The 15,863-nt window shown below is 41.7% G+C and overlaps 1 protein-coding gene across 3 annotated transcripts in view; it reads right to left on the bottom strand.

Annotated features, from left to right (window-relative positions):
* Positions 1-15,863, bottom strand: part of LOC144687411 (copine-8) — a 548,041-nt gene that overhangs the window by 313,688 nt on the left and 218,490 nt on the right. For all 3 annotated transcript variants that reach the window (XM_078553528.1, XM_078553530.1, XM_078553527.1), the window contains exons 7-9: positions 11,572-11,635; positions 9,122-9,225; positions 2,663-2,767 (exon numbers count right to left, since the gene is read on the bottom strand). In XM_078553528.1, coding sequence (XP_078409654.1) covers positions 2,663-2,767; positions 9,122-9,225; positions 11,572-11,635 — 273 coding nt within the window. The remainder of the gene's footprint in view (positions 1-2,662; positions 2,768-9,121; positions 9,226-11,571; positions 11,636-15,863) is intronic.

The following is a 15,863-nucleotide window of genomic DNA, read 5'->3' as shown; positions in this document are numbered from 1 at the left end:
AAAGAATAAACCAGGTATACACTTGTAATAAAATGTGTTCCAGTATACTATGCAAGATAAAATCTATTCTTCGGTGATTTTTCTGTATACATACTCCTCTTTGCAGAAGTGTAGTGGTGAGATGGCCTTCCTGCCTACCTCCCCAGCACCCATCATGACTCTAACTCTTAGATGTCACTTAACACGCAGGTTGAGCTCCCAGCGTTTTGCTGGTGACCAACAAAGAGAAGAAACTGCCCATGCTGTAAACAGGACCACCTAAGGTGGCAAAGATTGTGTAAAGAGCAGAAGACCCCAGAAGAAATAGGTTACAATTTATGTAGGCCTCAGTTTCAGTCTGAGCCCTACAAAATTTGATGCTGCAAGACAAACTGGAGAGAAATTCGGTCTTTGTTAAGCCTAAGTCTATCCTTCACCAGGTAGTCCAGGGAAATGAAGATATGAGAGATGAGTTGATTAGAATCTGGGCCCCATTTTCTGAAGAAAGGGCAGCCAACAGTGGTGCTGAGAAGAGTGAGAAGAAAGGTAATCCACCTTGGAATAGAAATATGGCAGTGATTTTTGCTGCCTGATTTTTGCATTTTTTTGGATGGGATGGTGAAGAAAAATCCAACCCTTTGGAAATAAAGAGGAGAATAAGGGCCAATGAGAGAAGCAGATTTCTTAATATATCTGGCCAAACAATGGTGATTTCAGTAAATGAAGGTCACAAAATATATTTCTGTATGTTGTCTCTTTGTTACTATTTTCATCAGAAAGACATTGGGAATAATGTAAGTAGTCAAGAAAGCGGAGAAATTGCCCATAAATAGACAGCAAACTCAGGGAGGAAGGTATGCAGCAACGTGCAAAAGTGGACAGCAGGTCAGAACATGCAAGACCACCTACTTCCACCTCCATAATATCACCCATCTCCTCCAATGCCTCAGCCCACCTGCTGCTGAAAACCCCACCCATGCTTTTGTTAGCTTTTGACTATCCTGATGCTCTGCTGGCCATCATCCCAAAGTTCGCCCTCATAAACATAACCTCACCCACAGCTCTGCTGCCCATAACTTCACCCGGACTAAGTCACATTCACCCTGTGCTCACTGAGCTATATTGGGCCCTGATCCACCAAGCACAAAGGAAGATAGATGGTTGTGGTTGTTGGAGGTCAATCATCTCAGTTCCAGGTGATCACTGCAGGAATTCCTGAAGGTAGTGTCCTCAACCCAACCATCCTCCGCGGCTTCATCAATGATGTTCCTTCCATCATGAGGCCAGAAATGGGGATGTTCACTGATGATTGCACAATGTTCAGCACCATTCATGACTCCTCAGACACTGAAGCAGTCCACCTACAAATAGACAAGACCTGGACAATATCCAGACTTGAGCTGACAAGTGGCAAGTGATATTCGCGCCACCCAAGTGCCAGGCAATGACCATCTCCAACAAGAGAGAATAAAACCATCACCCCTTGACATTCAATGGCATTACCATCACTGAATCCCCTATCAACATCCTGGGGGTTAAGTAGAGAGGGCCGACAGGAAAGGAAGTGACCAAGTGGGTAGTGTTAGTTGTGATTAGGGAGGGGAACGGTTAATCATTTTAATTGGCGTTGGTAGGAGCACAGCTGTTCCTCCTGACTCCATATTCAGACAAATATTTTTAACAAACTTATCTGCTTGCTGGCAGGCTACAGAAGTGCCTTCTAGGACCATCTGTTTAGTCACATCTATATGAAATTTAAAATTCTCATTAAAACTACTCTGCCTATTCTTCATGTTTGTCTAATCTCTACATTTATGCATCCTCTCTCTTCACAGCTAAAACCAGGAGGCCTATACGCAACATGCACCACAATCCTTTTCTGCTTCTTAATTCCAACCATAAAGTCTCTACTGCCTGTTGACCTCATTATATCTTCTCTTATCACCAAGCTAATTTCATCCCTAAATCATTCAGCCTGCTCCTCTCCCTCTTTCAGCATGTCTGTTAGGCTGCATGCAAGGGGTTTTCCTGAATGCAACTGATGCCCGCACTGACTGCCTCAGAACAAACCTATAAGGCAGAGGGAACCTTAAGCAAACGTCAGCCCTCTTATTTGTGACAAAAATGGCTTAAAGCCCATTTCTGGTGTGAGCCTGGTGTCTATTTCCCCTAACAATGTGTTGGGTTGTATGCATCTGGCATTTAATGAGCATGAGCTTCTACGCACCCGATTGGAGGCTTGGGCGCCAGTTTAGCACCCAGTAAACGGGCACAATGCATTTAAGTTTCTCGGTCCTGATGTCTATCAAACTACACCCCAGCAAGAAAAAGCAGGAAGCAAAATGGTGAATAAATAAGTAAAGTGTTACTTTCTTCCAGTATCTTTTCAATATACTCCAAATATTTCTGAGCAGCACTTTAATCATGTAAAATGATTGATTGACAGTGTCTCAAACTGAAAAGCTTAAATTTGGCAGATCTGAAATATTCAGGTCTGCACAATATTGAATATACATGAATAGTCTGGAAGATGCATGTCAACAGATAATAATGCTGTGCCAATGCTTAATATTTGTGCAAAACTCATATTATATATGTCACCTTTAAAAAAGCCCTAAATTATTTTCAAGTATCCTTGGTAACCAGCTAAATTTGCAGACGGATATGCTCTGATTCCTCCTACCTGTCAAAGTCACCATTGCAGAGCGCACGCACAGGGATTGTGAAGGCTTGCCACACTGGGTTCAATGTGTTCTTTACAACTTCTGTCTTGTGACAAATGGTAAACCTAAAATATATAAAATATAGACTTGAAATAGTAGTAATGAAATGGCAATAAGAATTTCATCTTATTTTCTCATTTTTTCTGCGTTCACTTTAATTCTTAGAAAAGTTAACTCTAATGGACCATAGGGCAGATTCTATGAATTAATAATACCGCCACACAATGATGGGAGCACAGGTTGAGAATGAACCTCAGAGGTTAGCACCCCATCCATCAATTGTGACTGTTACATCACAGTGGTTAAAACAACAAAACGTCGAACCAAAACGAAAAAATAAAACGTAAGAGATTCAAAAGCCATACAGGGTGCGCAAAACGGCGCCATCCTCAACATCGGGCGGGAAACTCCAGCCAAAAAGAGCGCAAAAATACAAGACTCTGCCGAGAAGCGGGAAACAGCCCCTGCTAGCCGCAGAATAAAGAAAAATAACTTAGCAGCGAAATCGATGAATAATTTCAATAGAGGTGGAAACAAGCAATCTTTTCGCGATTGGCAGTTTTTTAAAAATCGGATGCTACTATTGCCACAGAAATGGATATTTGATAAGGCAATGCAAGGAAAGATTCAAGCAGGCTGGTAAACAAAAGAAGAAGCCCAATGAAATCTACAATGGAAAAGAGCCTGAAACAACAAATTCAGACATTTACTCATTGTTTAATCTGAAAATTGGAAAGACAGAACCAATATTTGTCACACTGAAAGTAAAGGGCAAACCTGTTAGATTGGAAGTGGTCACGGGAGCTTCCACTACAGTAATTGGGGAACATACCTTCAGGTATCTGAATAATGGTGAACATCAATTAAGCTTAGAAGAAACAGCTGCCAAGCTCAAAACATATCCAGGTGAAGACATTCAAGTAAAAGGAATAAGCAGAGTAACTGTCCATTATGGAAGCTAATGTTGGTATTGAGAGGCAGAGGACTAAGGGCGAAATTGGCAAAGGGAAATCAATCTTGATGGGCCACTGAGATTCCAAAAAGAAGCTGGAAGCATTCCTGTTTTGAAAAAGGAGTGTGTAAGGACTCAATAACCTGAAGACTTAAGGCTGACTTAAGCCAAAAGCTGGAAGAACAGCAGAAGAAACTCAAGAAACCCTGCTTGATGACAGAGTTTTAGACAAGGTGCGCAACCTTCGCAAAGAAAAGGAAAACCTGTTAAAAGACTTTCCCACACTGCAAGATTCCCACAAAGTTTGTACCACTGGAAAACTATGAAGAGAAACAGAAAGAATTCAGCACTTCTCTGAACAAACTAAAGAATGAGTTAGCAGAGAAGACACAACAATGTTCAATTTTCCAGGAGGCAGCAAACAAATACAAAAAAGGAACATTGGAGCTGAGGAATCAGTTAAATGAAGCCAAAGAGACTTTGGAAGCAAAAGTCTCAGAATTTTCCAAGAAGCAAACAGATAATGAAATTTTGGGAATTCAGCCACTGAGCTCAGACAAGTTGAGCTTACATCTGAGAGAAGTCTAGCCAATAGTGAAATCTAAAAAGAAAGCCATGATTAAAGTCTGCGCTAGAGAGAAGACACAGAAATACTAACAGGGCATTAATTCTGGCAGCATACGAATACACGAATATACTAACATAGGCCTGGCAATCAAATCGCAAACACCAATGCCATTAGGCATTTGCCATTACAAAAAATTGATGAGCATGTCCCAGTTCCACAGAAACTTGTTTTACTGTTAAATTTCTTTAATTCCTCACCAGTATGCCCTCGACAGATCAGAGTGGACAGGTCAGGACCCAGTCCTATCTCAAGTACTGCATGGTTGGTCACAGGAGCCTGTATCTGATGAAATGAAACCGTACTTCGACAGAAGACATGAAATAACCAGCCAAGACAGCATCTTATTGTGGGGAGCACAGGTGATAGTTCCTCCAAAGGGAAGGGAGCCACTTTTAATTGAACTACACAGTGCCCATCCAGGAATTTCATGAATGAAGACCATAGCACGCAGCTATCTATGGCGGCCTGGGATGGATGGTGGAATAGAGAGTTTAGTAAAGCAATGTGTGCAATGTCAGCGACTGCAAAAGTTGCCAGTGATAGCTCCATTACACCATTACTTGGGAGTGGCCAGATAGACCCTGGGTGCAGTAACACATTGACTGGTTGGGCCTTTCCTGGGAACAATGTTTCTGCTCATTGTCGTTGCCCATTCAAAATGGTTGGACATATATGAGGTGGAGTCACCAACGTCGGCTGCTACAATTGAAAAACTACATCAAAGTTTTGCCAGTCATGGACTACCAGAAGAGATGTTTCCGATAATAGTACAGCATTTACAATTGCTGAGTTTCAATGGTTTATCAGCCTTAATGGTATCACTCATGTAAAAACTGCACTGTACCACCCTTCCTCAAACAGACTGGCTGAAAGGGCGGTTCAACATTCAAGGCAGGCACGTAAAAGCTAACTGGCGAGTCCTTGGCAACCAAGCTAGCACACTTTCTTTTTCATCACAGGACCACCCCTCACACAACAACAGGCATCACACCTGCGGAGTTATTGTTGAAACGCCATCTCAGGACGAGATTGAGCTTAATAATGCCAAATTTAGAGGGGGAGGTGGAAAGGAGCCAGGGAAGCCAGAAAACTACACACAACTGGCATAGCGAGAGGAAATTTACCATGGGAGGGCCAGTATAGGTGAGGAACTTCGGAGAAGGACCAAAATGGTTACCGAGTGAATTAAGTGCGGTGACCGGACCTCTATCTTACTACGTGGAGGTGGATGGCTGGATCTTCTGTAAACATGTGGGCTATTTAAGGAAGAGAGAGACAAATCATCAAGATTTGGTTCCACCAGTGATGATGACTGGGTCTGCATTTTCTGTTGATGATACTCAACCCAGGACAGACATGTCTGATGCTCCTGTAAGAGTTGAGGGTACAGAACTGTAAGTGCCCACCGAAGCACCAGATGTTCAGGCAACTCTGGAAAAGAAGGTTCCTGGCAAAGAATCTGAAGCTGTGGAGCTGCGACGTTCCACACATACCAGAAAACCACCTGAAAGATTAAACTTGTAAATTCGTTACCCAGTGTAAATATTATGTTGTCTTGAAAATATGTACTTGTAAATATTATATGTGTAGCCAAGTTAAAGGGAGAGGAATGTAGTAATTATGGTTTTGTCTAGTGTAATGTACCTTTAAGAATAATACTTGTTAAGGAAGATCACATGATCTGTAGAAACCAATAGGAGAGTAGCACGGGCTACCTCAGCAGTCAGTGTAGAGATAGAGTTGGAGTTGAAAGCACATGTGTAGTTGCTGCTGAGTATATTGTAATAAACTTAAAATTTCCACCCAAGAAGTGTCTGCAGATCAACCCTATCGACAATAGTAGCAACTTGGCCACCCTTACAACAGCCACCCAGCACCAAAAGACGATGAATGGTCTCATCCATTCCGCCAGGGTAAGCCCCTCTACTCATTATTTTCAACTCTCACACTCTCAAACCCATCACACATCCACAGGGATCTCACACCTCAAGGGACAACACCACTAACTATCTCACGCACCCTTATATCTCCATCAGTCTCATATTCTCTTGAGCTCACGTCCTCATCCCATCCATGGGTCCGCTCACCACACAAACATTCCATGCTCACACTCTCGCCATCTGTTTTCACACAGGAGAAGTTGACAGCAAGTCCCGACTTCCGCACATCACACTTGTCAAAATGTGTTCTGCGTCAGCTTGTTTTCCTGCCGATGTGGGCGGTAAATTTGACGTGGGGGAATGATTCCGGCATGCTGGGCTCATGCAGATGTATTACAATGAAGTCCCCAACATCCACTGGCAGGAAACGCAGCCCACCATGATGGTTGGAGCGGACGAGTACAAACGAGTTTCACGGCAGTGTGAAAGCTTTTTTCAGCCTTCTCGCCATATTGTCCGCTTATGTCCACCATGATGCCCGACGCCAGCGGGCACGGACAATTCCGCCCATAGACTGTTAGACAGAGGATATACGATGAGGACATTTTAATATGATATTTATTTAGCGTGTGGACCCAAGCTAATAATCCACAAATATCAGTCTGCTCTTCAGCAAATGTATCCAAAGAGTCCTGACATGTTTTTGTTATAAAATGAGTCAATAAAAAGGAAAATGGTCTGTGCATGGATTGAAGTGATCTCACAGATTAGAATCATGCTGTAAGTGATTCAAATTTTTCCTAATATGATGAGTATTATTTCAGTAACTGTTATCACCAATGTCCCATCAGAAAAATGAGAGAGATCCTGTCTGAGAAACCTCCTTGACTTTTTTTTGAGCAAGTGACATGTCAGAAGGAAAATGGAGGTCGGAGAGTCCGGTGATACAGTGAACCTGGAGTTTCAGAAAGCCTATTACAAAGTGCCACATAAAACAACAGCTTCCATTTATATCATGCCTTTAAAGTCTTGAGACATTGCATGTTGGAGCAATGGTCATAGAAGAGTTAAGAGAGGTGGGCTAATCAAGGTGGAGGAAAATGGTTTGAGGAGGATTTTAAAGAGAGGCAGAGAGAGAGAGAGAGAGAGAGAGAGAGAAAAGAGAGGCAGAGAGAGAAGAGAGGCAGAGAGACAGAAAGGACAATGAGCCCCAAAGAGTAAGGCAGAGGCAAATGAAGGGTGCGCTACTAATAATTGGGAAAGAAGGTTGACGTGCAAAGGCAGGGAAGTCAATGTTGAGTGGCTGAAGTGTGCAGAGTGGGATGTATGGTGAGAAAAGATTGTAGAAGTAAGAGAACAAACTCATGGTGGGGAATTTACAAACAAGGATTCAGATTTTGAAATTAGTACACTGAGTGATAGGGTACCAATAAAAGGAAAGGTGATGCTCATAAGCAGAATTTAGTGTGGACCAGAATGTCACCTGCAAATATTGGATCGTTTGGAGTTTGTGTTGTCTGGAACTTGAGAGGTCAATGAGATGGGCTTTGAACAAATTGTGCTCAGTGAGAACAAAAGTATGAGTAGGGATCTCAGAAACACTAGCATTGAAGCCACAAGCTTGAGTTTCACTGGATAAAACTGGAGGTAGATAAGTAATTATCTGAAACTGAGAAAACATTAAATACTAATTTGAGGGGTGGTGTCTGGCTGAGAAATTGTACTGAATGAAGTGGTAGATTCATATGTGATATATAATCAATATTTAAAATTGCTCCTTGGTTACTTAGTTTGAGCTGAATCCCCTCAGACCTGTAAAAATGTTAATGGACTGATATTTCGTACTTATGGCCGGAATTCCCCAGCCCTACCTGCCAGCGGGATCTTCCGGTCCCGCTAAAGTCAATGGATGTTTGATAAAAGCAAAATACTGCAGATGCTGGAAATCTGAAACAAAAACAGAAAATGCTGGGAAAACTCAGCAGGTCTGACAGCATCGTGGAGAGAGAAACAGAGTTGACGTTTCCAGTCTGTATCACTCTTCTTCAGAGCTGCAGAGAAGTGGAAATGTGGTGACATTTATACTGTTTAAGAAGGGGGGAGGGGGGGGGCGGTGGTGGAGCAGGTGAAGCTGGATAGAAGGCCAGAGATAGGTGGGGGCTAAGGAAAGATTGATAAAGATGTCATGAACAAAAGGACAAAGGGGTGTTAATGGTAGTGGTAAGGGCTAAAAAAGGTGCTGATAGTGGCATTAAGGTGGGGAAGCAGAATGTGATAATAGCAGGACAAGGGTAAGCACTCTGAAAAGAACAACATAAACAAGTAACAGATGGCACTTGTGGGGGTGAGGTGGGGGGAATTGGTATGAATTATGCAAAGCAGTCAAATTGGAATGTACTTTGCAGTTAAAGTCTCCAACATATTTAAATTGTTTTCTAAACAATGACAAGGTTCCAGCTTGGAGATAGACCCTTCATTATATATGAATGAAAAACATTCACCCCCAAAAAACAATTGTAATAAATCACAATTACTAAAACATCTGTTGTGAGAAAATGATCATAAAATGTGAAGCAACTTGTAATGCACTGAAGCATTATGTGAAAGCATTCTTTAATTATTAATGAAAGGTAATGGAAAATGGTTTAAAAAAAGGGGGAACAGAATAAAGTTGACTTATAACCTGTCCTGTTGTTCCCATATTTTGTATCAGAAAATTGCAGATCAGGTTAAACCATTATACTGCATTCACATCCTCTATCCACACAGCCTTAGAAATACAACTTTCACGGAAGTATTGCATTCATCACTGAGTGTTATAAACAAGCTGCTGAGAAGGAAAAATTGGCACCCTGAAGTAGTTTCCTTCAAATTCTGAGGCAAAATTAATTACAAGATGTTAACACCACTTCCATGAGAATCAATCTGCTGTTAAAAAGAATAATTAATAATCACTTACGTTCCATCCTCATTGCTTCTATAAAATACGAGGAACGGGTCTGACTTTCCAAAGAAATCTTTTTTATCTAACTTGTTGGCACAAAACTGCATGGCCACAACATCCTGGGGGAGTAGGGAAAGAACAAGTGTGAAAGGAAGCAATCAAAAAGTTACTGCTCAAACCGTTAAAACTACTAGAATATTACTTTGATGCTGCTGAGGATTAAAGTACAGGTCAGTAAATAGGGCCTTATGAAAAGTCTATGGAAAACCCAATGCAACAACTATGAGTGTAAGCAAAAAGTATGAAAATACACAAGTAATAAAAAGTAAGTAATTAGTGTAAGAGCACTGACTGCTATGGCTTTTGAAAAATATACAATTTTGCTTTGAATCTCTCACAAGCATTGGTTCAAGCATTTACTTGTTTAGCTCTCTGATAACATACAGACAAAATGATTAATTTCATTCTCTACTTGAATTAATCTCTGCTTCCTCAGTACTTCTGTGAAAAGCATTAAGCCTCACAACATCAAATCTTCTTTCAGGCTATGGCCGGGATTTTCCGGCCCTGCCATGGCCAGAAGTCATTGTCCATTGGCTTTCAGAAGGACCGGGCAGTCCCAGCAGTGGGAGGGGCCCCTACTTAGCAATTTAGCCATTTAAGCATAAATAAACAAGTCAATAAATAATATCAATATAACATAGTTACAGTAGAACTTACACAGTCAACTCAAAAGGAACAGTCAATGTTGAAAGCTCTATATGAAATTGATTTTTTTTTACAAGTTAATATTTCATATACACATTGATTCTTTTGTTTTTATATTTCTCACTATTGTGGTAATATTCTGGTCTGCCTGGTCTTGAAAATTCAAAATCGACCCTCCCAAAGTTGAGCAATTTAATCCATTTAAATGACTCCAAAATCAGTTATTCCTTAGAAGTCACAACTCTTTCAGAAAAGAAATGCCTGTCTTACACATAACTGAACCAATCAACATTCTATCATACAAAAGTTGCTGTTTCAATGCAAGTTTCGAGGATGTTATAACCAGGATAATTCAGCAATGAGAAAGACATGAGGATCTATGTACAACACAGTAGAAATCAATTTAAATTTGCAGCCTGAATCTTACCCAATGTAAATATACACAATAGCTTTAAAGCTAGACATTATGTATTGAATCTAAATAATTATATATTAAGGTTGATCAGGTATATTCAGTCATCTGTTTTTTCTTGTTGATACTGCTTATTTCATACTAATTTTATTCCCAATGAAAACCAGAAGTCCCATTCTGTGTCATCTTGCACTTTCAAATGAAAGTTAATGGTTTATAAGCCTGAGCATGAGATTTATGAATTTCCTCTGGTATTAAGAGCTTTGAATTTGAGAGAAATCAATGTGACCCCATGTAATTTGATATCTGTATAACTAGAATAAATCACAAATTATATGGGCTTATTCTTTGCATATTGTAATTTCCCGACATAATGCAAGGCTACTGATGATATTTTAAGCCATTTCGGCTCCACTGCAATCAGCAGGTGGGAGAAAACCAATGTCTGTGCAAAATTATTAATTGGACCCTATCTTTCACCTGGCAATTAGATGGTGCCTGATACAAGTTAATGGGCATACTAATAATCATATTTTGGGACTTGCTAATTATTTTATGCTGCAATGCTGGTGGGCATCTTGATATCTTTGTTTAAATTGCATCTTTAATTTGTGAATAAAAAAAAGAGACGAAGAAAATTTGCTGGAGTCCCACGAAAACATAGTTTTAAACAAAAAAAAGGATTATTTACCTACATCTATAGAAAATGCACATCAAAAAGGGACTGGGAATAACGTACCACTAACACAAACGTAAAATTCTTCATGCTGACTTCATCAAGCATTCAGACATGATGGAACAGTGAGTCTGCACTTATCATAAACAATAAATTTGTGAGGATTGTGTCCTCTATACAAGGGCTGAAAGGTGGAGTATAAGAAAATGTATTTTTTAAGTTCTATTTATGCTCCTAGTTCTTTTCTCTGCTCATAAATAGTCTTTCACAGTTCTGTCATCCTTCTTGTATGTTTCCAATGTGCATAGTGTCTTCTTATCCCCATTTGATGAAGATTCCTCAAAATAGGGGGAAATTATTGACTATTAAGGAACAATGGCCCATACTTGCAATGAGTCATAGGCTTGTCTGAGTTCCCAATGCCTATTATCTACTGAGTTCACCCATTACTAAATAAATCATAATGCCCGCTAACATTTAATAGTTATCGTCACTGGAAGGAACATAAAAAATGGAGATCTGCTTATGAGAGACAATCTCTTAATTAGTTAATAGAAGTAGGTTTATGTTACACAAAGGTCTAAATTCTAATGGGTAACTTTGATGGCACCTCTGCTGTAATAATTATATAGTATTTAATTTAGAAGATGATGAATAATTTGTTCTTACATGGCAATTGTTCAATTCTTCTGCTGTTAGAATAATTGCTCCACATTTCTTTCCAGGAATTCCCCTGTTAGATTAAAAAAAGAAAGAAAATAAATATCTGTGTTTTTGTTTTGTTTTGCTTCATAAATTCCTCTGACAGAATATTTAATGTTTTTCTTGATCTTTCAATGCCCCTAGATCATATTTTTGTTTCAATTGCACACAGCTGGAGCAAGTGTCACCATAGTGGGACTATGAATTATTCAATATCAGGCTAAAAAAAATGACTTTTGCATTAGTGTTGTCCATTTTTCTGATTATCCATCATAGTTCCTCTCTCACTCGTCACCATCACATTGTGATTCATGCAAATTTCTGTGTCAAACTCAAACCTCATTAGCTAAAATCTCACATTCACAGGTCAGCAGCAAATCACAACCAAGCAGGTAGGCAATCAGGAATGAAAACTGCCAATCATAAAGATCAAAAAGTGATGAGTCAAAAATAGCTGAAATAAAGAGGGTAGCTGAGACAATCAAAACTCTCCAGAAATTCTATGAAGTTGGTTGACTCGCTCTGAGGTTTCCCCAGTTGAAAACGTTTAGCCAAAATTAACATCTCTGACATAAGTAACCCATTGAAAAATGAACCAATTCTGCACAAAACAATCATTCTTGTCCACGGAGCTGCCTGTAATAAATGTCCTGTCTCATAAAAACATCAGGTGGAATTTTCCATTGTGGGGATTAAGTCCAGTGGCGGGCATGAAAGTCGCCGTGATTCCCGCTGAGCGGGATGGCTGAGCACTCCAATCTTCTGCTGGTCAGCTCATTAATTATGCATTCGTGAGGAGCTAGGCAAATCTCGTGGCAGGGCAGGCAGGAAGTCGCCCACCCGCCGTTACCTCAGGGTCGTAGGTCCTGGTGCCACTTTTAAATGGTACCTGGACTGCCATTCACTCAATGCAGGCCAGGAGCTCCACATTACTCCTCCAGAGTCCTTACAGCCACAGCTCATTCTGGAGAAACTGGCAGACGTGAGCAACTACATCCCGGGACACACGGGGGCACCTCCGCCATTGCCTCTCACTCACCTCTGGGTCAGAGCACTGCCGGCGATACGCCCATTGTCAGTCAAAGCTTGTTCCTTCCGTTCGTACATGACTGCGTACGGAGACATTTCTCTTTGACCAGGGTGATGAGAGCCATGTGCAAAAAAGCCTCCCTCTGACACTACTGTGCTAGCCTCCACCACCCTCAAGACTCTAAGGAGAGACCATTGCCTTGGCAGCATAGAAAGACTAACCTTATGAGCCCTTGTTAGCCATGACCATTCACCTCAGAGGATGGAGCTTTGGAATCACAAGCTGGCTGCTGTCCACCAACCGTGCCCCCTGGGGGCATCCACCTGTTTCCCTTCCTTCATCCCTGCCCCTGACTGCAGCTGATGGCAAATGGCACAGAATGAATGGCAGCTCCACACCTTGCTGGGATCTCCACGTTATGAGACCCGTAAGTCGGGAACAAACCTGCTACAATGTGGACTTCACCATAGAGAGGAGAACACAAGTGAGCGTCTTTGACATCCAGCTGCCTTATAATTATTAAAAGTGTCCCTTTAGTCGGCCACTTGTGCTGACCTTGAACTCCACCCACTCGAAAAGACCCTCCTCCCATCTCGAGGGATCTCACTGACTGACTAACTGTGTGGTCAAGGTCAGATTTGGAAAATGGTGTAAACTACCTTTCAAACCCAAGCCACCACCTTCTACTCTCCTCCCCGTCATCCACCAACTTGCCCCATCACCCCTGACCCACCAAGTATCACCATTCCTCTCCCCTCCGTCATATTTGGACCATGCTCCATTACCTTCGACCTTATCAGAATCCACCTTCACATGCCTTCTCTCCCCTCAGTTCCAAAACCTGTTACCATTCCCATGCCAACCCTGACCCTACCCCTTCTCGTTGGCCTATCCACCTGTCTAGTCCACCCCCGTGTCACCTCCCCTCCCCACCCCCGATGAGACCTACACCTGCCTGACTTTAACCTTGATCCTGTCACCCTACCGGAACCCAATACCCCCTCCAACTGTGACTGCTCCTTCCTAATCCAACAACCCTAAGTTTACCCCCACCAGGACCCCATGGTCGACACCACCGACCCCACCCTCTAAGACTCTCTCCCTCCACCCTTCCCCGGGAACTCTCTCCCCCATTCACTTCCCCAGACACTCTTCCCCCCGACCTTCCCCTGTAAGCCTGCCTCCCCCATCCAGCCTTTGCCCCACCCTTCCACCAACCCCGCCACTTCCCACTTCCAGCCTTCGTCTGCCTCCCATATCCAGCCTTGGTGATGCATTTACTACCAGCACTCGAGGGAAGTTACAGGGGGTCCCCAAAGAGGGGGTAAGGTGACCTCAAAGTCATGGAACAGGTGAAACTCACCAGGTACGCACTACTTCCATAGAATTGTAAAACTGAATGTTCTAAATTATTGCTAGTGGGGAACTTAATTTGGAGGGAGAACTTAATTCCAGGGAGGTGACCTTTTAATTAGCATGCATGAGATGCTAATGAATACAAATGGGGTTATCCACGTTGTTCGTCGGGAAACTCGACCCACCTTTAACCAACCTTGAAAGTTGGGAGAACAAAATTCAGACAGTTCATCCTGTCGTCGGGAGCTAAGGTTTTTTGCCTCCCGCTAAATTAAGTGCCCCTGCCCACCAGGATTCCTGCTACAGGCAGGAATGGAAAATTCCACCTATCTACACCTATGTTGAAAGCATCAGGTTCATTTGAATTATTACGCTACAGCTTGTATTATTAGCTTGGTCTTTGCTGACTCTTGTAAACACATTAATTCTTTACATTTATGTCAACATCCTTCCATCTATGAAAGATGACAGTCACGCAGCAATCCAATCCATTTCAGATGGGGGTGCCTTCATATGACGCACCTTTGCTGATGGCTGTAGAGGCCAAACCTTGAGACGCAGGTTCTGCCGCAAATGTAGCACATGAAGCTATCAGTTGTCATCGTGGGTTGTTGTTTTCAACGTTGGCACCTGTTGCCAAGGCGCTGTAGCCATTAGTCATTGTGGTGGTACACCCCAGCCCACATGAGGTGTCACCATTTTTGTCTGTCATCAGCTAGTGATGCCCTGGAACCATATTCAATGTTTAAGGCCTGCATGTCACACTTACAAGTATGTGTGCTTGAAGTGGAGATTTGGACGTCCAACTAGTCACCTGGCTCCAATTCCCTCACCATGCAGAAAGTCCTTGGATATGCTATTGTTTTCCATCCTGCAGACGTGCCTTAGCTAACGAAGCTACCTCTAGTTGACAACAGACAAACTTGGAGGCTCTGCTTATAAGAAGACTGCCCCATTTGTGATTTTGTCCTGCCAGGATATGCACATAATCTGCAGCACAGTGGAGACAGAAACTGTTGAGCCTCTTTTCTTGATTAGCTGTAAGTCATCCATGTTTCACAGCCATACAACAAGGTGCTGAGAACACAGGCCTCATTAACCAAGAGCTTGGTCCTCAGGGTCAGCTTGATAATGCATGTGCACTTCATGGATTGGCCAAAGGTGGGAGCTGCTTTCCCTAGGCTTGTATCAAGTTCTACTTTAAGTGGGCAGATTGTCTGTCACCGTGGAACTGAGGTAGCAGAATTTGCTAACCATTTCCAGGGAGTGTGATCCCATTTGGAAGCTGTATATTTAAAATCAATGTAAACCATGAAGTTTCTGCCTTATTCCAGGATAAATCATGTAAATAATTACAGGAACATTCACCTTTAAAGATAACTGTTTATAATAATTGGCCTTATGGACCAAACCTTACTTGTCAAAATTCTTTCTCATGTATATTAGTGTGTCTGAACCAGGTTATAATGACCTGATTGCAAGGGTCAATTTGTGAAGTCTTTTATGTTATACTGGCACAAAATTCTCAATTCAAAACAATGTCTCCAAGGCAATTAGAAGCCTTGGAGAGAAAAGCAACTTTGTCAACTGCTTTTTCTTCTGATTGAATATCAGCCTTTACTAATTTAAAATACATCTAGGAAATCCTTATCTACTACACCTACATAGCTAGAATTTTGCAGGGTTTGAAGATAATATCTTTAACTAGTGGAGAATTCCGTCAAAAATGTTTTCAAACCTCCCAATCCACATTCTTTAACCTGATTGTGAACAATAATGATTGGATGAACAACCAAAACTTAAATTTTTAATCTTGGGTGTGACAGTGATGCTGTGAACACACTGGATACAATATGCCTCATCACATGATGTA

This window comes from Cetorhinus maximus, chromosome 12, assembly GCF_964194155.1.
Source record: "Cetorhinus maximus chromosome 12, sCetMax3.hap1.1, whole genome shotgun sequence".
Taxonomy (NCBI): domain Eukaryota; kingdom Metazoa; phylum Chordata; class Chondrichthyes; order Lamniformes; family Cetorhinidae; genus Cetorhinus; species Cetorhinus maximus.
This window is presented reverse-complemented; position numbering and strand designations above follow the sequence as displayed.